The sequence below is a fragment of the Heterodontus francisci genome, chromosome 27 (assembly GCF_036365525.1).
Source record: "Heterodontus francisci isolate sHetFra1 chromosome 27, sHetFra1.hap1, whole genome shotgun sequence".
Classification (NCBI taxonomy): domain Eukaryota; kingdom Metazoa; phylum Chordata; class Chondrichthyes; order Heterodontiformes; family Heterodontidae; genus Heterodontus; species Heterodontus francisci.
This window is the reverse complement of record NC_090397.1, coordinates 4,417,183-4,443,691: the sequence shown is the minus strand read 5'-3', so window position 1 is coordinate 4,443,691 and position 26,509 is coordinate 4,417,183. Positions and strand designations below refer to the sequence as shown.

The 26,509-nt window shown below is 44.6% G+C and overlaps 1 protein-coding gene across 3 annotated transcripts in view; it reads left to right on the top strand.

Moving 5' to 3' along the window:
• The window catches only part of appl2 (adaptor protein, phosphotyrosine interaction, PH domain and leucine zipper containing 2), a 199,799-nt gene that overhangs the window by 24,422 nt on the left and 148,868 nt on the right, over positions 1–26,509 (top strand). For 2 of the 3 annotated variants that reach the window (XM_068058746.1, XM_068058745.1), the window contains 3 exons: positions 5,835–5,894; positions 13,195–13,266; positions 24,090–24,218. In XM_068058746.1, coding sequence (XP_067914847.1) covers positions 5,835–5,894; positions 13,195–13,266; positions 24,090–24,218 — 261 coding nt within the window. The remainder of the gene's footprint in view (positions 1–5,834; positions 5,895–13,194; positions 13,267–24,089; positions 24,219–26,509) is intronic. The other variant, XM_068058747.1, reaches the window with a different exon arrangement.

Sequence of the window (26,509 nt, the reverse complement as noted above, 5' to 3'; positions counted from 1 at the left end):
CTAATTGCCCTTGAGAAGATGGTGAGGAGCCGTCCTGTTGAACTGCTGCAGTCTGCTTGGTGAAGGTACTTCTACAGTGCGGCTAGGTAGGGAATTTCAGGATTTTGACCCTGCAATGATGAAGGAACGGCAATATATTTCCACGTCAGGATGGAGTATGACTTGGAGGAGAACTTGTTCTCATGCGGCTGCCGCTTGTCCTTCTAGGCGGTTGAGGTCACGTGTTTGGACGCTGCAGTTGAAGAAACTTTGGCGAGTTGCTGCAGTGCATCTTATACATAGTACACACAGCAGCTACGATGCATCAATCTTGGAGGGAGTGAAAGTATTAATGTGGTGGATGGGGTGCCAATCAAGTGGGCTGGATGGTCGGGCTTCTTGAGTGTTGTTGGAACTTCACTCATCCAGGCAAGAGGGGAGCATTCCATTACATTCCTGTGTTATATTCCAGAAAGCCAGTTACTGAAGGATAGAACTGGAGCCAGTGTTTACACACTTTTATAAGCATCTGTTTACAGAATTACACATTACAAGCATACACTTGCAATCCAACAACCACGGTTTCAGTCTGTGTCTATTTATAAGGACACAAGTGAATCCCCAGTTAATGCCTACCTCCTGCATATAATTAAACACAATTAATATTGTGCCTTGTTGATGGTGAACAAGCTTTGGAGAGTCAGGAGGCAAGTTACTTGCAGCAGAGTTCCCAGCCTCTGACCTCTTGTAGCCACAGTATTTATATGGCTGGTCCAGTTAAGTTTCTGATCAGTGGTGACCCCAGGATGTTGATAGTGGGGATTCAGCAATTATAATGCCTTTGAATGTAAAGTAGAGATGGTTAGATTATCTCTTGTTAGAGATGGTCATTGCCTGGCACTGTTGTGGCATGAATGTTGCTTGACACTTATCAGCCCAAGCCTGGATGTTGTCCAGGTCTTGCTGCATGTGGGGCATGAACTGCTTCATGATTTGAGGAGTTGTGAGTGGAACTCAACACTCTGCAATCGTCAATCAAAACTTACAATCTTACTAGGGCTCCTTGATACCCCACTTGGTCAAATGCTGCTTTGATGTCAAGGGCAGTCAGTTGCACCTCACCTCTGGAATTCAGCTCTTTTGTCCATGTTTGAATCACAGCTGTAATGTGGTCTCAAAATGGTTGCAAACGCTTCAGCCTTGTCTTTTATGCTCACATGCTGGGCTTCGCTATCATCAAGGATGGGGTTGTTTGTGGAGCCACTCCTCTGGTTAGTTGTTTAATTGTTCACTATTCACGATTGGATATGGCAAGACTGCAGAACTTTGATCTGATCTGTTGGTGTGGAATCACCTGGCTCTGTCTGTAGTATGCTGCTTCCCCTGTTTAACTTGAATGTAGTCTTGTGTTGTAACTTCACCACATTGGCACCTCACAGCAAGGTGTAACTGGCTATGTACTACTTGGCTGCACAAAAGCAACTGAGGGTTTTAGAAGCCATTTCATATATTTGTTTGATTTCTTAGCGAATATTTGGTGTATTTCACTAAACGCTATTATAGCACTAGCTTCAGTGCTTTCACAGGACATTGCCTTTTCCTGAGAGCCATGACCATTAGCCATTTAACAATACACTGTGCCAAGCTCCTCATATCTCAATCCACAATCCATACTCCCTCAGTTTCCATAATATGCTTCTATATCTACAATTGTGTGCAACTGAAGAATGCTAAGTTACTGGAAGACTCATAGGGTCATAGGAAATAGGAGCAAGAGTAGGCCGTGTGGCCCATCAAGCCTGCTCCGCCATTCAAACAGATCATGGCTTATCACCTAGCTCTATGCCATTTTCCCCCACTATCTCTATATCCCTTGATGTCATTAGTATCCAGAAATCTATCGATTTGAACATAGAGTTATACAGCACAGAAACAGACACTTCGGCTCAGCATGTCTGTGCCGACCATCAAGCACCTATCTATTCTAATCCCATTTTCTAGCACTTGGCCCGTAGCCTTGTATGCTATGGCGTTTCAAGTGCTCATCTAAATACTTTTTAAATGTTGTGAGGGTTCCTGCCTCTACCACCCCTTCAGGCAGTGTATTCCAGATTCCAACCACCCTCCGGATGAAAAAGTATTTCCTCAAATCCCCTCTAAACCTCCTGCCCCTTACTTTAAATCTATGCCCCCTAGTTATTGAGACCTCCGCTAAGGGAAAATGTTTCTTCCTATCTATCCTATCAATGCACCTCAATTTTGTATACCTCAATCAGGTCCCCTCTCAGCCTCTAAGGAAAATAACCTAGCCTATCCAGTCTCTCTTTATAGCTGAAATGCTACAGCCCAGGCAACATCCTGATGAATCTCCTCTGTACCCCCTCCAGTACAATCACGTGCTTCCTATAGTGTGGCAACCAGAACTGTACACAGTACTCCAGCTGTGGCCTCGAGTTTTATACAGTTCCACCATAACCTCCCTGCTCTTATTATCTATGCCTCGGTTAATAAAGGCAAGTATCCCATATGCTTTCCTAACCACCTTATCTACCTGTGCTGCTGCCTTCAGTGATCTATGGACAAATACACCAAGGTCCCTCTGACACTCTGTACTTCCTATGGTCCTACCATCCATTGTAAATTCCCTTGCCTTGTTAGTCTTCCCAAAATGCATCACCTCACACTTCTCAGGATTAAATTCCATTTACCACTGCTCTGCCCATCTTACCAGCCCATCTATATCATCCTGTAATCTAAGGCTTTCCTCCTCACTATTTGCGACACCACGAATTTTCATGTCATCTGCGAACTTACTGATCATACCTCCTATATTCACATCTAAATCATTAATATATGCTACAAACAGCAAGGGTCCCAGCACCGATCCCTGCAGTACACCACGGCTTCCAATTGCAAAAACAACCCTTGACCATCACCCTCTGCCTCCAACCTCTAAGCCAATTTTGGATCCAAATTAACCAATCTCCCATGTGGGACCTTATCAGAATTTTTTCCAATAATTTCCCATCCACTGATTGACTCACTGGCCTGTAATTACCTAGTTTATCCCTGCTACCCTTCTTGAATGGTACCACATTTGCTGTCCTCCAATCCTCTGGCATCTCTCCTGTGGCCAGAGAAGATTTGAAAATTTGTGTCAGAGCCCCTGCTATCTCCTTCCTTGCTTCACATAACAGCCTGGGATACATCTCATCTGGGCCTGGGGATTTATCCACTTCTAAGCCCATTAAAATGGCTAATACCTCCTCCCTTTCAATGCTAATTTGTTCAAGTATGTCCCATTCCCCCTCCCTGATCTCGACACCTACATCGTCCTTCTCCATAGTGAAAACAGATGAAATGTAATCATTTAAAACCTCACCTATGTCCTCCGGCTCCACACACAGATTACCACTTTGTTCCCTAATGGGCCCTACTCTTTCCCTGGTTATCCTCTTGCCCTTAACAAACTTATAAAACGCCTTGGAATTTTCCTTTATCTTGCCCCCTCTTTGCTCTCCTAATTACTTTTTTAAGTACCCCCCCTACACTTTCTATACTCCTCTCGGGCCTTCGCAGTTTTCAACCCTCTGAACCTGCCATATGCCTCCTTTATTTCCTTATCCAATCCTCTATATCCCTTGACATCCAGGTTTCCCGTGACTTGTTGGTCCTAACCTTCACCTTTACGTGACCATGTTGGCCCTGAACTCACTCTCTTTCCTTTTTGAATGACTCCCACTGGTCTGATGTAGATTTTCCTACAAGTAGCTGCTCCCAGTCCATTTGGCCAGATCCTGTTTTATCAAACTGACATTGGCGTTCCCCCCCCAATTCAGTACCTTTATTTCCGTTCCATCTTTGTCCTTTTCCATGACTACCTTAAATTTTACAGAGTTATGGTCACTATCCCCAAAATGCTCCCCCACTGACACTTCTACTACTTGTCTGGCCTCATTCCCTAGGATTAGGTCCAGCATCGCCCCTTCTCTTGGACTTTCTACTTGCTGGCTCAAAAAGCTCTCCTGTATGCACTTGAAGAATTCCGCCCCCTTTAAGCCTTTTCCACTAAGACTATCCCAGTTAATGTTGGGGAAGTCGAATTCTCCGATTATTACTCTTATTATTTCTACACCTCTCTGAGATTTGCCTACATATCTGTTCCTCTGTCTCTCCCTGACTATTTGGAGGCCTGTAGTACACTCCCAGCCAAGTGATTGCACCCTTTGTGTTTTTAAGTTCTACCCATATGGCCTCATTTGAGGAACCTTCTCAGACATCATCCTTCCTCACTGCAGTAATTGACTCCTTGATCAATAGTGCAATGCCATCTCCTCTTTTACACCTCTCCCCACCCCCATCACGCCTGAAGATTCTATATCCTGGAATATTGAGCTGCCAGTCCTGCCCTTCCCTCAACCATGTCTCTGTGATAGCAATAATATATTCCCATATGTTAATCAACACCCTCAATTCATCTGCCTTACTTGTAAGACTCCTTGCACTCCAGCCTTGCATTATTTGCTTGTGCCTTAACAGGTCTATATTTGCTCTGCCTTCCAGACTGACTTAGTTTCTCTTCTATATTTGGCTATGTATCACCCCCTACTGTACCTCCACTCTGTATCCCATCCCCCTGCCAAATTTGTTTAAACCCCTCCCAACAGCTCTAGCAAACCTCCCAGCAAGGATGTTGGTCCCATTCTGGTTCAGGTGCAACCCATCCAACTTGTGCAGGTCCCACAGAAACAGACCCAGTGATCCAGGAAACTGAAGCCCTCCCTCCTCCACCATGTCTTCAGTCACGCATTAATCTGTTCTGTCCTCCTTTTCCTATACACACTGAGAGTAATCCAGAGATTACAACCTTTGACGCCCTGCTTTTTAATCTGCTACATGCTCCTTAAGTTTGTGTAAATACATTTTTACTGTACTTGAACAGAGCTCGAGTCCTATGAGATTTTGTTTAACCATTAACATTGTATTTTTGGCAGAGATAGCCACAAAAAACAGGATAAAATGGAAGCACATAAAATTAAATATCCAAATATCATTGCAGTTTTATTGCAGCCAGCCTCCTTACGAGGCTTCAGCTGATCAGATGTAATTGCAGCCACTACACGTGCAGTGCTTTTAAAGTTAGCCCAATAAGACCAGCATAGACTTTGTCAGTGGGTTTTGATTATGCGCAGCCTACCACAAATAGTGGAAAAACACAACAAAAAATTGAATTATCCAATAATTTGCATTAAGCAATGTAAAAATGCTGAACAAATTGAATTCCAATCCTTTGACTTAAGAGTAAATGTATTTTTTATGCTACAATTGTGTATTGATGGCATAAAAATGTAAATGTCCATTTTATTCAAGGATTCCTCTCAGTGAAGTGCACGCGTTTTGGGATTTTCTGCTTGGCAGGAACAGAGTGTACAGTTCACTTTGAGGCATTATATATGGTAACGAGCACTTGATGCCAGCAGTGTAAAGCTTGTAAAGAACAGCACCCCAGGGTTTTCCCTGAAGGACGATGCAATTTCTTATTTGTATGTGGTGTTACATTATATTCATAGAATAATGAAAACCATGCGCGCATGTAATGTCATTAGCTGACATAATGTATTGACCAGTTACAATTAATGCATAGTTTAAGGGAACTCCAGCTGCTTTGTTCTTATTGATGGCTGCATTACTGTTTCTGACTGTTTTGATGGGGTTTGCCTTCTGCACCTGTAAAATTGAGGGCTGCAGATTATGGGGTACTGAGGCATTTCACAAATCATCTGAGAACATTCAATTGTTTTGTTGTCTTTAGACATGCAGAAAGTTCCTAATGTGTTAGGTTTTTGTTTTTGCAGAATGAAATGAGTATCGCAACACAACAGCTGTCCAAACAGCTGCTTGCATATGAGAAACAGGTAAGAACACGGTAGAGATTTTATTCTAATATTTCTTTCATGCTTACTTTCTAAAGTAGCTCACGTTGTGCCAGATAGATAACGGTTCCCTCAGTAAACTAGTATAAAGACAGAAAAATTCAGTCTGAAAACCTAGCAATTGAACATAGTTGTAATCTCAATGATCGAGTGCATGAATGGGTAATTCCATTGAGGTTACTAACTAGTTAACTGTAAAAGGTGATGAGGATTCATTGGAGTTCTGCTCAGCACTCATTGGCACGTTAACAGTAGCTGTGTCTCTCCGCCCAGATGTGTTGCTCTTAATGCTGCACTATTCATTGCTGTCTAGCTGACACTGGCGAGGGGTCACTTACATGTTTGAAGTGCTGGGAAGCACTGTTCATGCTGCTGAAATGAGTAGAACAAAATAAAAGTTGTTGTATTCCTCTTGTCGCAATAACATAACAGCACATTGGAGACGAGGGGCTGAGCAACTCATTGATTATCAATTTAAAGCATCAATGAATGTGTAGCAGTACAAGCAGCCCAGTCTAATGCCACTTCTCTGCTCACTCCCTGCACCTTTTAATATTCCTCTTTAAAGCAACAAATTCCCTTCATTCAACTCCATTTGTAGATCTGATATACTGATAATCACTTATAGAAGCCTATGGGTCACTGATCAAATCAATCACTCCTATCAGATTCCACTGTATTATTCTTCAAGGGTGTAGTGAACTGACATTTAACTAAATGCATTATCTCCAATCTTCTGGTGTGGTTAAGTTAACTACGCATTTAAACATTATGCAGTGAAGCACACAGCCTGAAGTTGGGGTTTTATGAGAACCACTTTCAGGTATAAGGTGACATTGCCCATCCTGCAGGTGGTTTCTATTAATGGTGTCTCAGTTCAAGGATCTTTGTTGTGGTTCCTATTTAAAACTTCGCTCCAATGTGTTGAGTTGTTTCTCAGGTGCCATTATTCATTTCTGTTGGTGAGCAGTACAAATATGTCAGGTACATTTCTACCAATTCATCCTGTGCATAAGTATTAAGATTATAAAACAGTCTACACAGTATTCTGAACTATCGCCCTTACAGCAGTGGAGACCCAGAGAGTGGAAATGAGAGTTTCGGTCTATGAATACTGGCTGATATCCAGCGGGGTACTGATATCTGTTGGGAACGGAGTGTTCCCCCCCACCCCACCCCCACACCTTCCACCTTATCTAGTCGGCCCTCTTTGTAGTGGACTGAGAGTCAGACTAACAAACTACCCCCATAAAACTGTCTTTGTTATTGAAGCAACCCATCTGTTGGACGTAAACCAATGGAAGAAATGGTTTGTCTCGTGCCGCTTGATGCAATAGAGAAAGAAGGGGAGGCAACGGAAGGTACATTTCAAAGAGTTCAAATTAACAGCCACGGCATGGGAGAGATTGCTTCATTCACTTAAGCGAAAAGGCATATGTTTATACAGCACCCTATTCCGTCTTCACACATGATGAATTGCTGTCCAGTAACAGTTGTTCAGACAAATATGGCAGCCAATTTGCATGCAACCAGGTCCCACCAACAATAAGGAAGTAAATGACCAGATAATCCATTTATGATGTTGATTGAGGGATAAATATTGGCCAGGGCACCAGCGAGAACTTCCTAACTCTTTGAGTAATACAATGGAATCTTTTACCATTAGCATCCTTGGGGTTACGATTGACCAGAAACTTAACTGGACCAACCATGTAAATACTGTGGCTACATGAGCAGGTAAGAGGCTGAGAATTCTGCAGCGAGTATCTCACATCCTGACTCCCCAAAGCCTGTCCACCATCTACAAGGCACAAGTCAGGAGTGTGATGGAATACTCTCCACTTGCCCAGATGAGTGCTGCTCCAGCAACACTCGAGAAGCTTGACACCACCCAGGACAAAGCCCACTTGAACGGCACCCCATTCACTACCTTAAACATTCACTCCCTACACCACTGGCACACAGTTGCAGCAGTGTACACCATATACAAGATGCACTGCAGCAACTCGGCGAGCCTCTTTCAACAGCACCTTCCAAACCCACAATCTCTACCACCCAGAAGGATAAAGGCAGCAGCTGCATGGGACCACCACCATCTGCAAGTTCCCCTCCAGGCCGCAACCCATCGTGATTTGGAACTACATCGCCGTTCCTTCACTGCTGGGTCAAAATCCTGGAATTCCCTTCCTAACGGCACTGTGCATGTATCTACACCAGATGGGCTGCAGCAGTTCAAGAAGGTGGCTCACCACCATCATCATAAGAGCAATTAGGGATGGGCAACAATGCTGGCCTTACCAGCGACCCTCCTATCTCAGGAAAGAATTAAAAAACATACACCTGAGAAGACAGATGGGGTCACCATAACATCTCATCCAAACGACAGAACCTCCAACAGTGCAGCACTCCCTCAGTACTGCATGAAAGTATCAGCATGGATTATATACTCTAGTCTCGGAGTAGGGCTTGAACCCACAACCTTCTCACTCAGGTGAGAGTGCTACCACAGTGCTCAAGCTGACACATTACTTTCACTGCCTAAAAAAGGATAACAAATAACTGATTTCACAGCTTTACCATCGATGTAGATCATACTTGGAGTTGATGCAGTCTTGAGCAGCATGAGTCTTGAAAAAAATTACATTTCTGTGAATTGTTGAAAATCAATTACGTTTTTTGCACTTGAACCAAATTGTAATGTAAATACACAGGATCTTTGTTTCAGCCTTCAGTACAAGCCAAGTATGCACCTTGAGAGGTTCTCCAAAAGTTATAGTGTAATATATTGCCAATCTTTTCATTAAAAACATCTGATATGCAAATGCTTTTTAATATAAATACATCTTATTTATACGTTTAATATCAAAGTTTGTTTTATAGTTAATAGATTTGAAATTACACCATGGGATTCTGACATACTTTTAAGTTTTCTGCTGTGAGACTTTCTATAGTCGACATTAGACTATAAAGTCCAGAGAAAGAAATTTAAACAAACTTAAGTATTTTTATTCCTTATCTTAATTTTATTGCCCTAGTAAACTCAACTTGTTGGTTCATTTGGTAAAAACAGTGTCACAGAACCCCCAAAAAGGCAGAGGTTTACCAGTCCATGCTAAGTCAGTTGGGCAGCAGTAGGCCACAGTTGGCTTTATTAGCACTGCCTAGAGAGAAGAAAGTCAGCTAACATTCCCACTCCTGATTGCTATCCCTGACATCCACTTGTAACCAGGCAGAGGTATACAGGTAAGGACAAGGGATCATGCTCAGTCAAATAGCCTGCTGACGAGATCCTTTTCGATCGCTACTTCAGTGATCAAGTAGATGAATGTACCAAGTGGAGAACAGCTCCTTATATCTGTGCCACCTTATTCATTAAAATTAGTCAGAAAAAACTATCCCCATTATCTAGACTTGTGTGGAATCGCCAATTGGACAAGGTACTGGAAGACATCTGGCACACTTGGAACATCACTCCAGCTGTTATACTCTATGCCCCGACCGATGAAGGCAAGCATGCCGTATGCCTTCTTGACTACCTTATCCACTGCATTGCCACTTTCAGTGACCTGTGGACCTGTACGCCCAGATCTCTCTGCCTGTCAATACTCCTAAGGGTTCTGCCATTTACTGTATACTTCCCACCTGTATTAGATCTTCCAAAATCCATTACCTCACATTTGTCCGGATTAAACTCCATCTGCCATTTCTCCGCCCAAGTCTCCAACCGATCAATATCCTGCTGTATCCTCTGACAATCCTCATCACTATCCAAAACTCCACCAACCTTTGTGTCGTCCGCAAGCTTACTAATCAGACCAGCTACATTTTCCTCCAAATCATTTATATATAATACAAGCAGCAAGGGTCCCAGCACTGTGGAACACCACTAGTCACATCCCTCCATTCAGACAAGCACCCTTCCACTGCTACCCTCTGTCTTCTATGACCGAGCCAGTTCTGTATCTATCTTGCCAGCTCACCTCTGATCCCGTGTGACTTCACCTTTTGTACCAGTCTGCCATGAGGGACCTTGTCAAAGGTTTTACTGAAGTCCATATAGACAATATCCACTGCCCTTCTGCCATCACTCGTCTTCGTCACTTCCTCAAAAAGCTCAATCAAGTTAGTGAGACACGACCTCCCCTTCACAAAACCATGCTGCCTCTCACTAATAAGTTCATTTCTTTCCAAATGGGAGTAAATCCTGTCCCGAAGAATCCTCTCTAATAATTTCCCTACCACTGACATAACGCCTATAATTTCCTGGAATATCCTTGCTACCTTTCTGAAACAAAGGAACAACATTAGCTATTCTCCAGTCCTCTGGGACCTCACGTGTAGTCAATGAGGATACGAAGATTTCTGTCAAGGCTCCAGCAATTTCCCCCCTTGCCTCCCTCAGTATTCTGGGGTAGATCCCATCAGGCCCTGGGGACTTATCTATCTTCATGCTTTGCAAGACGCCCAACACCACCTTTTTGATAACGACATGACCCAGACGATCTACACTCATTTCCCTGGACTCATCATCCACCAAGTCCTTCTCTTTGGTGAATACTGATGCAAAGTACTCATTTAGTACCTCACCCATTTCCTCTGGCTGCACACATAGATTCCCTCCTCTGTCCTTGAGTGGCCCAACCCCTTCCCTGTTTACCCTCTTGCTTTTTATATACGTATAAAAAGCCTTGGTATTCTCCGTAATCCTGTTTGCCAATAACTTTTCATGACCCCTTTTAGCCCTCCTGACTCCTTGCTTAAGTTCCTTCCTACTTTATATTCCTCAAGGGCTTCGTCTATTCCCAGCCTTCCAGCCGTTACGAATGCTTCCTTTTTCTTTTTGACTAGGCTCACAATATCCTTCGTTATCCAAGGTTCCCGAAACTTGCCAAACTTATCCTTCTTCCTCACTGGAACATGCCGGTCCTGGATTCTAATCAACTGACGTTTGAAAGACTCCCACACTCCCAGATGTTGATTTACTGTCAAACAGCCGCCCCCAATCTAAATTCTTCAGTTCCTGCCTAATATTGTTATAATTAGCCTTCCCCCAATTTAGCACCTTCACCCGAGGACTACTCTTATCCTTAAAACTTATGGAATTATGGTCACTGTTACTGAAATGCTCCCCCACTGAAACTTCGACCACCTGGCCAGGCTCATTCCCCAATACCAGGTCCAGTACGGCCCCTTCCCTAGTTGGACTATCTACATATTGTTTCAAGAAGCTCTCCTGGATGCTCCTTACAAATTCTGCCCCATCCAAGCCCCTAGCACTAAGTGAGTCCAGTCAATATAGAGGAAGTTAAAATCACCCACCACAACAACCCTGTTAGCTTTACATCTTTCCAAAATCTGTCTACATATCTGCTCTTCTACCTGCCACTGGCTGTTGGGAGGCCTGTAGTAAACCCCCAACATCGTGACTGCAACCTTCCTATTCCTGTATATTCCTATATTCCTAAACCCATATTGCCTCGCTGCATGACCCCTCAGAGGTGTCTTCCTGCAGTACAGCTGTGATATTCTCCTTAACCAGTAATGCAACTCCCCCACCCCTTTTACATCCCCCTCTATCCCGCCTGAAGCTTCTAAATCCCGGAATATCCTGTCCTTCCCTCAACCAAGTCTCTGCCATAGCAACAACCTCATAGTTCCAAGTACTAATCCAAGCTCTAAGTTCATCTGTGAAAAGAGAAGCAGAGTTAACGTTTCGGGTCACTGACCCGAAAGGTTAACTCTGCTTCTCTTTTCACAGATGCTGCCAGACACAGTGGTGCAGTGGTTAGCACTGCAGCCTCACAGCTCCAGCAACCCAGGTTCAATTCCGGGTACTGCCTGTGTGGAGTTTGCAAGTTCTCCCTGTGTCTGCGTGGGTTTTCTCCGGGTGCTCCGGTTTCCTCCCACAAGCCAAAAAGACTTGCAGGTTGATAGGTAAATTGGCCATTATAAATTGTCACTAGTATAAGTAGGTGGTCGGGAAATATAGGGACAGGTGGGGATGTTTGGTGGGAATATGGGATTAGTGTAGGATTAGTTTCAATGGGTGGTTGACGGTCGGCACAGACTCGGTGGGCCGAAGGGCCTGTTTCAGTGCTGTATCTCTAATCTAATCTAAAAAAAAAAAAACCTGCTGAGTGGTTCCAGCATTTCTTGTTTTTATTTCAGATTTCCAGCATCCGCAGTATTTTGCTTTTATCTCTAAGTTCATCTGCCTTACCTGTTATACTTCTCGCATTGAAACAAATGCACTTCAGACCACCAGTCCCGCTGTGCTCAGCAACATTCTCCCTGCCTGCTCGTCCTCTTAGTCTTTCTGGCCTTATTTACTAGTTCCCCCTCAGTAATTTCACCTGCTATCCTACTGCTCTGGTTCCCACCCCCCGCCACACTAGTTTAAACCCTCCCGAGTGACGCTAGCAAACCTCGCAGCCAGGTTATTTGTGCCCCTCCAGTTTAGAAGCAACCCGTCCTTTTTGTACAGGTCCCACCTGTCCCTGAAGAGATCCCAATGATCCAGATATCTGAAACCCTCCCTTCTACACCAGCTGTTCAGCCACGTGTTTAGCTGCACTATCTTCCTATTTCTAGCCTCACTGGCATGTGGCACAGGGAGTAATCCTGAGATTACAACCCTAGAGGTCTTGTCTTTTAACTTTCTACCTAACTCCCTAAACTCCCCAAACTCCCCCTGCAGGACCTCGTCACTTCCTGCCTGTGTCATTGGTACCGATGTGTACCACAACCTCTGGCTGTTCACCCTCCCCCTTCAGAATGCCCCCTGTCCATTCAGAGACATCCTTGACCCTGGCACCAGGGAGGCAACGTACCATCCTGGAGTCTCTCTCACGTCCACAGAAGCACCTATCTGAGCCCCTGACTATAGAGTCCCCTATAACTATTGCTGTTCTGCGCTTTGTCCCTCCCTGCTGAACAACAGTGCCAGCTGTGGTGCCACTGCTCTGGCTGCTGCTGTTCTTTTCCCCTGATAGGCCATCCCCCCCAACAGTATCCAAAATGGTATACTTGTTAGAGAGGGGGATAACCACAGGGGATTCCTGCACTGGAAGTGCAGAAGGTTTTATTGAAGTGCAGAAGGTTTTAATTTAGACAGGCATCAAGATCGGTGCAGGCTTGGAGGGCTGAATGGCCTGTTCCTGTGCTGTACTGTTCTTTGTTGTTTGTTCTGTTGCCTTCAGCAAAGGAGAAAAAGCAGAAATCTGGAAAACAAATTATTCAAATAGCTGTGTATCTAAATCTGAAATTGTTTGTCTCTTTTTAGAATTTCGCCTTGAGCAAAGGGGACGATGAAGTGATTTCTACCCTCCAGCGTTTTGCCAGAGTTGTAGATGAGGTAATACATTGAAAATAATATACTTATAATCTGTCAAGTACAATAATGTAGTGTACCTGGTCCTGGACTAAGTGAGGTATTCAAATCGCGCCATGGCAAGGTGCGAAATTGATTTAAATTAATATGGTAATGAAAGCTGCTGGATTGTGGTTAAAAAATTCCCTAATGACCTACAGGGAATGGAACCCTCCAGCGTTTAGGTGATTCTTATCCAAATGTTGTGGTTGCCCATTGAAGTAGTCTGGCAAGTCATTCATCTGTCACGGTAACTAGAGATGGACAAGAAATGCAGCGGTGGGAGTTGCTGTAGAATCATTTCAAATTTATATTTGTTTTGAGTGAAAATGAGATATGCATTTTCCAGACAGCATGTCAATTAGCAATAAAGTATACGTTTCTGTTGCTGATCTCTGTTGGGAATGTAGAATGTGTTGCATCAAGAATTGGAATTTTTGAAAAATTATATACTATTAAGTGACTCTTCGTTCACATTGAGTCCGTGTCTGCAGTTTGGATGTTGATTTCACTGATCTAACTTTGGTTCTGGTTAAGATATCTTGTATATATAATGATATAGTAGTAGATATGTGTGAGAATATTAGAAACTACAGCATGGAGCTCACTCATGTAAAGCTAAAGTTGTATGTGAAGTAACTGAAAATCATAATATGTCTTTGATTATATTTCGGAGATCAGCACAGCCAGTTCCTTTAATTGACATTGTAAAATGGTTATGAATCTCAGAATTCAAGCATACCTGCTGGAAGAAACTGAAGATATTAAAATGTCTCAGTGTAAGGTATAAGATTTTGGGTAAGTTATAGAAAAGTAAATAAGAGTCTTGATCGAGATGTATAGAGTTGTGGAGGGATTCGATGAGGTGGATTTATTTATTTTTTCTTCATTCAGAGGATGTGGGCATTGCTGGGAAGGTGAGCATTTATTGCCCATCCCTAATTGCCCTTGAGTAGTAGTAGTGACTGAATACTACTGAGTGGCTTACTAGGCCATTTCTGAGGGCAGTTAAGTCTCAACCACATTGCTGTGGGTTTTGAGTCACAAATAGGCCAGACTGGGTAAGGATAGCAAATTTCCTTCCCTAAAGGATATAAGTGAACTAGATGGATTTTTACGACATCTAGTAGTTTCATGGTCGCCATTTCTGATGCTAGCTTTATAAATTCCACATTTATTCAATTAATGTAATTAATTAAATTTAAATTCCCCAGCTGCTGTGGTGGGATTTGAATTCATATCCCCAGCTCATTAGTTCAGGCCTCTGCATTACAAGTCCAGTAACAACCACTATGCTACAATTCCATAGAATGTGCAGATGCATCCACTTTTGTGGGCCCCAGTACAAAAACAAGGGGGCATAAGTGCAGGATGACCACTAACAGGTCAAATAGAGCGTTTGGTGGGGAGGGAGTTCTTTACACAGACGGTCTTACAGTAAAAGGTCAGAGGGGGAGGAATTTCGGAAATGTGTTCAGGAGAACTTCCTTGACCAATATGTTCTTGGTCCACCAGAAAGGAGGCATTGCTGGATCTGGTGCTGGGGAATAAGCTGGACCAAGTGTCTATGGGGGAACACTTGGGTAAGAGTGATCATTGTGTCATAAGGTTTAGATGAGGAATGGAGAAGAGCAAGGAACAATCTAAAGTAAAACTTCTCTGAATTGGAAGAAGAATTGGATGAGAAGGGATCTAGCCAGGTTAAAACGGAAACAAAGACTGACAGGAGAAACGTAACAGAACAGTGGGTGATCTTTAAGGAGGAACTATTTTAAGGTACAGGCTGAGGTACATTCCAACAAGGGCGATAGGTCGGGGAACCAAAGCAAGGGCTGCTTGGATGACCAGGGAGATGGAGAATAGAGGGTGTATGATGCATGTCAGGTGAAGTCTTCAAGCAAAAACAAGGCCAAATACAAGTTGAGAGGGAAAGTGAAGAAGGAAATAAGACTGCCAAAGAGAAAATATGAGGGAATTCAAAAATCTTCTACCAGCATGTAAGTGTCGGTCAGTCCTATTCGAGACAAAGGAGGTGATATATGCTTAGAGGTGTAGGGCAAGGCAAGAATGCTTAATGAGTACTTTGTATTGGTGTTTACTGAGGAAGAGGATGCTGACAAAGTATTGGTAGAGGTAACAAGTTTTTTTTTTAATTCATTCATGGGATGTAGGCGCCACTGGCCAGGCCAGCATTTATTGCCCATCCCTAATTGCCCTTGAGAAGGTGGTGGTGAGCTGCCTTCTTGAACCGCTGTAGTCCATTTGGGGTAGGTATACCCACAGTGCTGTTAGGAAGGGAGTTCCAGGATTTTGACCCAGTGACAGTGAAGGAACGGCAATATAGTTCCAAGTCAGGATGGTGTGTGACTTGGAGGGGAACTTGCAGGTGGTGGTATTCCCATGCATTTGCTGCCCTTGTCCTTCTAGTTGGTAGAGGTCGCGGGTTTGGAAGGTGCTGTCCAAGGAGCCTTGGTGCATTGCTGCAGTACATCTTGCAGATGGTACACATTGCTGCCACTGTGCGTCCGTGGTGGAGGGAGTGAATGTTTGTAGATGGGGTGCCAATCAAGCGGGCTGCTTTGTCCTGGATGGTGTCGAGCTTCTTGAGTGTTGTTGGAGCTGCATCCATCCAGGCAAGTGGAGCGTATTCCATCACACTCCTGACTAGTGCCTTGTAGATGGTGGACAGGCTTTGGGGAGTCAGGAGGTGAGTTACTCGCCTCAGGATTCCTAGCTTCTGACCTGCTCTCATATCCACGGTATTTATATGGCTACTCCAGTTCAGTTTCTGGTCAATGGTAGTCTCTAGGATGTTGATAGTGGGGGGATTCAGGGATGGTAATGTTGTTGAATGTCAAGGGGAGATGGTTAGATTCTCTCTTGTTGGAGATGGTCATTGCCTGGCATTTGTGTGGCGCGAATGTTACTTGCCACTTATCAGCCCAAGCCTGGATATTGTCCGGGTCTTGCTGCATTTCTACACGGACTGCTTCAGTATCTGAGGAGTCACGAATGGTGCTGAACATTGTGCAATCATCAGCAAACATCCCCACTTCTGACATTATGATTGAAGGAAGGTCATTGATGAAGCAGCTGAAGATGGTTGGGCCTAGGACACTACCCTGAGGAACTCCTGCAGTGATGTCCTGGAGCTCAGATGATTGACCTCCGACAACCACAACCATCTTCCTTTGCGCTAGGTATGACTCTAGCCAGCGGAGGGTTTTCCCCCTGATTCCCATTGACCTCGGTTTTGCAAAGGCTCTTTGATGCCATACTCGGTCAAATGCTGCCTTGATGTCAAGGGCAGTCACTCTCACCTCACCTTGAGTTCAGCTCTTTTGTCCATGTTTGAACCAAGGCTGCAATGAGGTCAGGAGCTGAGTGGCTCTGGCGGAACCCAAACTGAGCGTCAGTGAGCAGGCTATTGCTAAGCAAGTGCCGCTTGATGACACTGTTGATGACACCTTCCATCACTTTACTGAAGATTGAGAGTAGGCTGATGGGGCGGTAATTGGCCGGGTTGGACTTGTCCTGCTTTTTGAGTACAGGACATACCTGGGTAATTTTCCACATTGCAGGGTAGATGCCAGTGTTGTAGCTGTACTGGAACAGCTTTGGCTAGGGGTGCGGCAAGTTCTGGACCACAGTTCTTCAGTACTATTGCTGGAATATTGTCAGGGCCCATAGCTTTTGCAGTATCCAGTGCCTTCAGTTGTTTCTTGATATCACGTGGAGTGAATCGAATTGGCTGAAGTCTGGCACCTGTGATGCTGGGGACTTCAGGAGGAGGCCGAGATGGATCATCAACTCGGCACTTCTGGCTGAAGATTGTTGAAAATGCTTCAGCCTTATCTTTCGTACTGATGTGCTGGGCTCCCCCATCATTGAGGATGGGGATATTTGTGGAGCCACCTCCTCCAATTAGTTGTTTAATTGTCCACCACCATTCACGGCTGGATGTGGCAGGACTGCAGAGCTTAGATCTGATCCATTGGTTATGGGATCGCTTAGCTCTGTCTATCGCATGCTGCTTACGCAGTTTGGCATGCAAGTAGTCCTGGGTTGTAGCTTCACCAGGTTGACACCTGATTTTGAGGTATTCCTGGTGCTGCTCCTGGCATGCCCTCCTGCACTCTTCATTGAACCAGGGTTGGTCTCCTGGCTTGATGGTAATGGTAGAGTGGGGGATATGCCGGGCCATGAGGTTACAGATTGTGGTTGAGTACAATTCTGCTGCTGCTGATGGCCCACAGCGCCTCATGGATGCCCAGTTTTGCATTGCTAGATCTGTTCGAAATCTATCCCATTTAGCATGGTGATAGTGCCACACAACACGATGGACGGTATCCTCAATGTGAAGGCGGGACTTCATCTCCACAAGGACTGTGCGGTGGTCACTCCTACCACTACTGTCATGGGCAGATGCATCTGCGGCAGGCAGATTGGTGAAGACGAGGTCAAGTATGTTTTTCCCTCGTGTTGGTTCTCTCACCACCTGCCGCAGACCCAGTCTAGCAGCTATGTCCTTTAGGACTCAGCCAACTCGGTCAGTAGTGGTGCTACCGAGGCACTCTTGGTGATGGACAACGATGTCCCCCACCCAGAGTACATTTTGTGCCCTTGCCACCCTCAGTGCTTCCTCCAAGTGGTGTTCAACATGGAGGAGTACTGAGTCATCAGCTGAGGGAGGGCGGTAGGTGGTAATCAGTAGGAGGTTACCTTGCTGATGTTTGACCTGATGCCATGAGACTTCATGGGGTCCGGAGTCAATGTTGAGGGCTCCCAGGGCAACTCCCTCTCTGCTGTATACCACTGTGCCACCACCTCTGGTGGGTCTGTCCTGCCGGTGGGACAGGACATACTCAGGGATGGCGATGGCAGTGTCTGGGACATTGTCTGTAAGGTATGATTCCGTGAGTATGACTATGTCAGGCTGTTGCTTGACTAGTCTGTGGGACAGCTCTCCCAACTTTGGCACAAGCCCCCAGATGTTGCTAAGGAGGACTTTGCAGGGTCGACAGGGCTGGGTTTGCCGTTGTCGTTTCCGGTGCCTAGGTCCATGCCGGGTGGTCCATCCGGTTTCATTCCTTTTTATTGACTTTGTAGTGGTTAGGTACAACTGAATGGCTTGCTAGGCCATTTCAGAGGGCATGTAAGAGTTAACCACATGTACGCTAGACCAGATAAGGACAGCAGATTTCCTTCCCTAAAGGACATTCGTGAACCAGATGGGTTTTTACAACAATCGACATTGGTTTCATGCCCATCATTAGACTAGATTTAATTCCAGATTTATTAATTAAATTCAAATTCCACCTTCTGCTGTGGTGGGATTCAAACCCATGTCCCTAGAGAAATACCCTGGGTCTCTGGATTACTAGTCCAGTGATAATACCACTACGCCACCGCCTACCCTGTGATGAAAATTGATAGGAAGGATGTACTGGAAAGGCTGGCTATGCTTAACAGGGATGGGTTGCATGGTTAGGATGACTTGCATCCCAGGTTGTTAAAGAAAGTGGGAATGGAGATAGTGGAAGGGCTTGCCATAATCCTCCAATCTTCGTTAGAAACATCGGGGGTGTGGGGAGGGGCGGGGTGTGGGGGGGTGGTGCCAGAGGATTGGAGAGTGGCAAATGTTGTACCCTTATTCAAGAGAGGATTGAGTTTATTTAAGAGAGCCAGCACGGATTCGTAAAAGGCAGATTCTGGTTGCTTAATCTAATTGAATTTTTTGATGAAGTAACAGAAGGTTGATGAAGGGAATGCAGTGAATGTTATCTATATGGTTTTTAACAAAGCGTTTGACAAAGTACCGCATAAAATTGAGGCTCATGGAATAGGAGGGTCACTGTCAGCTTGGATTTAAAAAAAGGCTTCAGCACAGAAGACAGCTAATCCTGGTAAATGATTGTCTCACAGACTAGAGGATGGTAGACAGTGGTGTTCTCCGAGCTTCGATGCTACGACCACGGCTTTTTTTGATAAATATAAATGACTTGGATATTGGAATACAGAGTACAATTTCAAAGTTTGCCAATGATGCCAAATTTGGAATTGTGGCAAACAGTGAGGATGATACCAGTCTGCTGCAACAGGACATATGTAGGCTATCAGAATGGGCAGACAAGTGTCAAATGGAATTTAATACAGAGAAGTGTGAGATGATGCATTTTGGCAGAAGGGATAGAGAGAGGCAGTATAGGCTTAATAGCACAAGTACAGGGACAGAGGGACCTGGGGGTTCTCGTGCTTAGATCTTTGAAGGTGGCAAGGCATATTGAGAGTGTAGTTAGCAAAGCATAATGAACCTTTTGTTTCATAGAGGTATTGCATACAAAAGCAGGGAAGTTATACTGAATCTTTATAAAGCTCTGGTTCGGCCACAACTGGAGTATTGCATCCAGTTCTGGTCATCACACTTTAGGAAAGATCTGAGGGTCCTTGAGAGGGTGCAGAGGAGATTTAATAGAATGGCTCCAGGAATGAGGGATTTTAGGTACAAGGTTAAGTTGGAAAAACTGGGGTTGTTCTCCTTGGAACAAAGGAGAATGAGGGGAGATTTGATAGAGGTGTTCAAGATTTTGACAGGTTTAGACAAAGAAAAGCTGTTCCCATTAACTGATGGCACAAGGATTAGGGGACACAAATTGAAGGTTTTGGTTAAGAGGTGTAGGGAGGATATGAAGGAGAACCTTTTTGCGCAGTGAGTGATAATGACCTGGAACTCGCTGCCTATGAGGATGGTGAAAGTGGAGATAATGAATGATTTCAAAAGGAAAGTTGGTAGGCACTTGAGGGAAATAAACCTGCAGGGCTGTGGGGATAGAGCAAGGGAATCGGTCTGACTGGATTGTTCGACAGAGAGCCAGAATGGTCTTGATGGGCTGAATTGTGGCCTTCTGTGCCGTAATGACGCTATGAAGGTGGAGCTCGCTGCCACAGTTGAAGCAGACAGTATTGATGCATTTAAAGGAAAGCTTGATGCATACATGAGGGTGAATGGACTGGAGGGATTTAGGGCATGAGAAAAACATAAAATATTTAAGCTGCAGTCATAGATTCATAGAGAGATACAGCACTGATACAGGCCCTTTTGTGCCGACCAACAACCACCCATTTATACTAATCCTACATTAATCCCATGACAATATGAAAGGCACAGTTAAACATGGTGGCTCCTCATCAGAGCCCTTTCCTATCCTGAGTGGTGTGAAACAGGGCTGTGTTCTCGCACCCACACTTTTTGGGATTTTCCTCTCCCTGCTGCTTTCACATGCGTTCAAATCCTCTGAAGAAGGAATTTTCCTCCACACAAGATCAGGGGGCAGGTTGTTCAACCTTGCCCGTCTAAGAGCGAAGTCCAAAGTACGGAAAGTCCTCATCAGAGAACTCCTCTTTGCTGACGATGCTGCTTTAACATCTCACACTGAAGAGTGCCTGCAGAGTCTCATCGACAGGTTTGCGTCTGCCTGCAATGAATTTGGCCTAACCATCAGCCTCAAGAAAACGAACATCATGGGGCAGGACGTCAGAAATGCTCCATCCATCAATATTGGCGACCATGCTCTGGAAGTGGTTCAAGAGTTCACCTACCTAGGCTCAACTATCACCAGTAACCTGTCTCTAGATGCAGAAATCAACAAGCGCATGGGTAAGGCTTCCACTGCTATGTCCAGACTGGCCAAGAGAGTGTGGGAAAATGGCGCACTGACACGGAACACAAAAGTCCGAGTGTATCAGGCCTGTGTCCTCAGTAATATAAAAGCAAAATACTGCGGATGCTGGAAATCTGAAACAAAAACAAGAAATGCTGGATTCACTCAGCAGGTCTGGCAGCATCTGTGGAAAGAGAAGCAGAGTTAACGTTTCGGGTCAGTGACCCTTCTTCGGAACCCCTCAGTACCTTGCTCTACGGCAGCGAGGCCTGGACAACGTATGCCAGCCAAGAGTGACGTCTCAATTCATTCCATCTTCGCTGCCTTCGGAGAATACTTGGCATCAGGTGGCAGGACTATATCTCCAACACAGAAGTCCTTGAAGCGGCCAACACCCCCAGCTTATACACACTACTGAGTCAGCGGCGCTTGAGATGGCTTGGCCATGTGAGCCGCATGGAAGATGGCAGGATTCCCAAAGACACATTGTACAGCGAGCTCGCCACTGGTATCAGACCCACCAGCCGTCCTTGTCTCTGCTATAAAGACGTCTGCAAACGCGACATGAAATCCTGTGACATTGATCACAAGTCGTGGGAGTCAGTTGCCAGCATTCGCCAGAGCTGGCGGGCAGCCATAAAGACAGGGCTAAATTGTGGCGAGTCGAAGAGACGTAGTAGTTGGCAGGAAAAAAGACAGAGGCGCAAGGGGAGAGCCAACTGTGCAACAGCCCCGACAAACAAATTTCTCTGCAGCACCTGTGGAAGAGCCTGTCACTCCAGAATTGGCCTTTATAGCCACTCCAGGCGCTGCTTCACAAACCACTGACCACCTCCAGGCGCGTATCCATTGTCTCTCGAGATAAGGAGGCCCAAAAGAAAGAAAGAAAGAAGACATGAATCCCATATTCCCTACCACATCCTCACCATTCTGCTACCACCTACCTACACTAGGGGCAATTTACAATGACCAATTTACCTATCAACCTGCAAGTGTTTGGCTGTGGGAGGAAACTGGAGCACCTGGCAGAAACCCACGTGGTCACAGAGAGAACTTGCAAACTCCGCACAGGCAGTACCTAGAACTGAACCCGGGTTGCTGGAGCTGTGAGGCTGCGGTGCTAACCACTGCGCCACTGTGCCGCCCTAAAGCACAACCAACTGAGCCATGGTTGACTTATGTTTAGTTATTTTTTTCTTTTTTACATTTGGTTATATTATATTAGGTTTTTTAGTATGTTTAGTTTGTTTTTACTGTGCCTACCCACTGTTTCTGTTTTTTAATTTTTTTAATGTTTGTGCTTGGAGTGTCTATTCACACCCTCTCTGTACTAACGCTTTGTCTTTCAGCACACCATTAACATAGCGTTTGCCTTTGTCCCATGACCTTCTGGTCAGTTATTCTCTGTGACCTTGTCCTATCAACACCTTCTCTTTTGTTATCTCTTGCCCCACCCCCGCTTTACTTGCTTAAAATCTTTTACATTTCTAATATTTGTCAGTTCTGAAAAAGGGTCACTGACCTGAAACGTTAACTCAGCTTCTCTCTCCACAGATGCTGCCAGACCTGCTGAATATTTCCAGCATTTCTTGAGTTTATTACTTTAAACTTTAAACCTATGCCCTCTCATTCTCGATCCTTTCACGAGTGGGAAAAATGCTTACAGGGTTCGACAAGGTTGATGCGGGAAGGGTGTTTTCCTTGGATGGGGTCTCTAGAACCAGGGGACACCATCTCAGAATAAGAGATAGGGCATTTAGGACTGAGATGAGGAGGAATTTCTTCATTCAGATGGTGGTGAATCTGTGGAATTCTGTACCTCAGTGGGTTGTGGAGGCTGTCATTGAGTGTGTTCAAGCCAGAGATCGGTAGATTTCTAGATAACAAAGATATCAAGAGATATTTGTGGAAAATGGCGTTGAGGTCGATGATCAGCCATGACCTAGTGGAATTGTGGAGCAGGTTCGATAGGCCGAATGGCCTACTACTGCTCCTATTTCATATGTTCTTAAACAGCATTTATTCAAAACACAATGAGAGAGAAACTTTGGTCACCTGACAAAAACCGACTGAGTTTTAATAGGTATTTTCTGTGAAGAAAGCCAGAATGAAGGGAGACCCATCCCAGCAAGAGGAAGGACCCTGCCAGAATACCATCTTTCAACAAGCCTGGAGGCAGAGATAAAAATGACGTTGAAACTCCTTACCTGAGTAATTGCAACAGGATTTTTGCCATTGAACTGTTAGTGATATTTAACCAAAGAAGTCTCCTCCAAAGCATCTGTCCACCTGAAACTTTCCAAAGTTTGACGTCAGTGAACCAAGAAAAAGGAAAAACAGGCCTGCACTGTTTTTAAGTCTTCATCCTGTGGAAATAAACAAGATTTCAGAACAAACATTTTTTCTACAACCATCAGGCCTAAATGCATGCTATCTTTTAATCTCCATCTTTTTGTATGTGTGTGTTTGTGTAAGAGAGAGTGGGTGAGGTTGTGCATATTTTCAGGTATTGTTTGATAAACATTAATCTTTAAATTTACAAGAAAATCTGTCATTTGTCTGTTTATTAACCATTAAAATGCTCAGGATAAAGCACATTTCTAATAAAAATGCTGTCTTCGGTCACTTGAGAGGTGAAAAATGGAACCCATCCCTATCATTTCCCACCTGTCTGTAACAAAAACATTGTTCTTGTTTATCATTCATGTTAAAATATGTAAAAGCAATGTTTTTGTATTGGGAAGTGACAGGAAGAGCTATTCCATTGGTACTTTGCTTTTCCATTAAAAAGGTGGGGTAGATGGAAAGGGAGATAGCATATCCTGCAGCTTGGTGTCTCCACGCAAAAGAACATGAACATGTAAAGGTATGGAGCAGAAAACAACCTCCCCAAAGTTCTCATTGTTCACATGCTCCATTTAGGAAAGTCTCCTGTTAAAATAGATACTGTCTGGACCAACTTAGTAGGAATTGGATGCTGCTTCACTTGATCTGCTGTGGCTGAACACAGATTAGTGATGATTGAAATGAACAGTACCCTCCGTCTTTGTATCCCACAGTCTGGTAATTTTCCTGATATGTATTTGGCACACATTAATGTTTTAATTTATCTACACTGTTGATGCTGCTCTTTCTACGCTTCAAAAGGGCATTTTCATTTTTGGCATAGAAGAACAAAAGAACAAAGAAAATTACAGCACAGGAACAGGCCCTTCGGCCCTCCAAGCCTGCGCCGATCCAGATCCTCTAGCTAAACATGTCGTCTATTTTCTAAGGGTCTGTATCTCTTTGCTTCCTGCCCATTCATGTATCTGTCTAGATACATCTTAAAAGACGCCATCGTGCCCGCGTCTACTACCTCCGCTGGCAACGCATTCCAGGCACCCACCACCCTCTGCGTAAAGAACTTTCCACGCATATCCCCCCTAAACTTTGCCCCTCTCACTTTGAACTCGTGACCCCTCATAATTGAATCCCCCACTCTGGGAAAAAGCTTCTTGCTATCCACCCTGTCTATACCTCTCATGATTTTGTACACCTCAATCGGGTCCCCCCTCAACCTCCGTCTTTCTAATGAAGATAATCCTGATCTACTCAACCTCTCTTCATAGCTAGCGCCCTCCATACCAGGCAACATCCTGGTGAACCTCCTCTGCACCCTCTCCAAAGCATCTACATCCTTTTGGTAATGTGGCGACCAGAACTGCACGCAGTATTCCAAATGTGGTTGAACCAAAGTCTTATACAACTGTAACATGACCTGCCAACTCTTGTACTCAATACCCCGTCCGATGAAGGAAAGCATGCCGTATGCCTTCTTGACCACACTATTGACCTGCGTTGCCACCTTCAGGGAACAATGGACCTGAACACCCAAATCTCTCTGTACATCAATTTTCCCCAGGATTTTTCCATTTACTGTATAGTTCACTCTTGAATTGGATCTTCCAAAATGCATCACCTCGCATTTGCCCTGATTGAACTCCATCTGCCATTTCTCTGCCCAACTCTCCAATCTGTCTATATTCTGCTGTATTCTCTGACAGTCCCCTTCACTATCTGCTACTCCACCAATCTTAGTGTCGTCTGCAAACTTGCTAATCAGACCACCTATACTTTCCTCCAAATCATTTATGTATATCACAAACAACAGTGGTCCCAGCACGGATCCTTGTGGAACACCACTGGTCACACGTCTCCATTTTGAGAAACTCCCTTCCACTACTACAGCTATTTCCCCTCTTGCTTCCCTCAGTAACCTGGGATAGATCCCATCCGGACCTGGGGACTTGTCCACCTTGATGCCTTTTACAATACCCAACACTTCCTCCCTCCTTATGCCGACTTGACCTAGAGTAATCAAACATCTGTCCCTAACCTCAACATCCGTCATGTCCCTCTCCTCGGTGAATACCGATGCAAAGTACTCGTTTAAAATCTCACCCATTTTCTCTGACTCCACGCATAACTTTCCTCCTTTGTCCTTGAGTGGGCCAATCCTTTCTCTAGTTACCCTCTTGCTCCTTATATATGAATAGAAGGCTTTGGGATTTTCCTTAACCCTGTTTGCTAAAGATATTTCATGACCCCTTTTAGCCCTCTTAATTCTTCGTTTCGGATTGGTCCTACATTCCCGATATTCTTTCAAAGCTTCGTCTTTCTTCAGCCTCCTAGACCTTATGTATGCTTCCTTTTTCCTCTTAGCGAGTCTCACAATTTCACCTGTCATCCATGGTTCCCTAATCTTGCCATTTCTATCCCTCATTTTCACAGGAACATGTCTCTCCTGCACGCTAATCAACCTCTCTTTAAAAGCCTCCCACATATCAAATGTGGATTTACCTTCAAACAGCTGCTCCCAATCTACATTCCCCAGCTCCTTCCGAATTTTGGTATAGTTGGCCTTCCCCCAATTTAGCACTCTTCCTTTGGGACCACTCTCGTCTTTGTCCATGAGTACTCTAAAACTTACGGAATTGTGATCACTATTCCCAAAGTAGTCCCCTAATGAAACTTCAACCACCTGGCCGGGCTCATTCCCCAACACCAGGTCCAGTATGGCCCCTTCCCGAGTTGGACTATTTACATACTGCTCTAGAAAACCTTCCTGAATGCTCCTGACAAATTCTGCTCCATCTAGACCTCTAAGACTAAGTGAATCCCAGTCAATGTTGGGAAAATTAAAATCTCCTATCACCACCACCCTGTTGCTCCTACATCTTTCCATAATCTGTTTACATATTTGTACCTCTATCTCACGCTCTCTGTTGGGAGGCCTGTAGTACAGCCCCAATATTGTTACCGTACCCTTCCTATTTCTGAGTTCTGCCCATATTCCTCACTGCTCGAGTCCTCCATAGTGCCTTCCTTCAGCACAGCTGTGATATCCTCTTTGACCAGCAATGCAACTCCTCCACCCCTTTTACCTCCCTCTCTATCCCGCCTGAAGCATCGATATCCTGGGATATTTAGTTGCCAATCATGCCCTTCCCTCAACCAAGTCTCAGTAATAGCAATAACATCATACTCCCAGGTACTAATCCAAGCCCTAAGTTCATCTGCCTTAC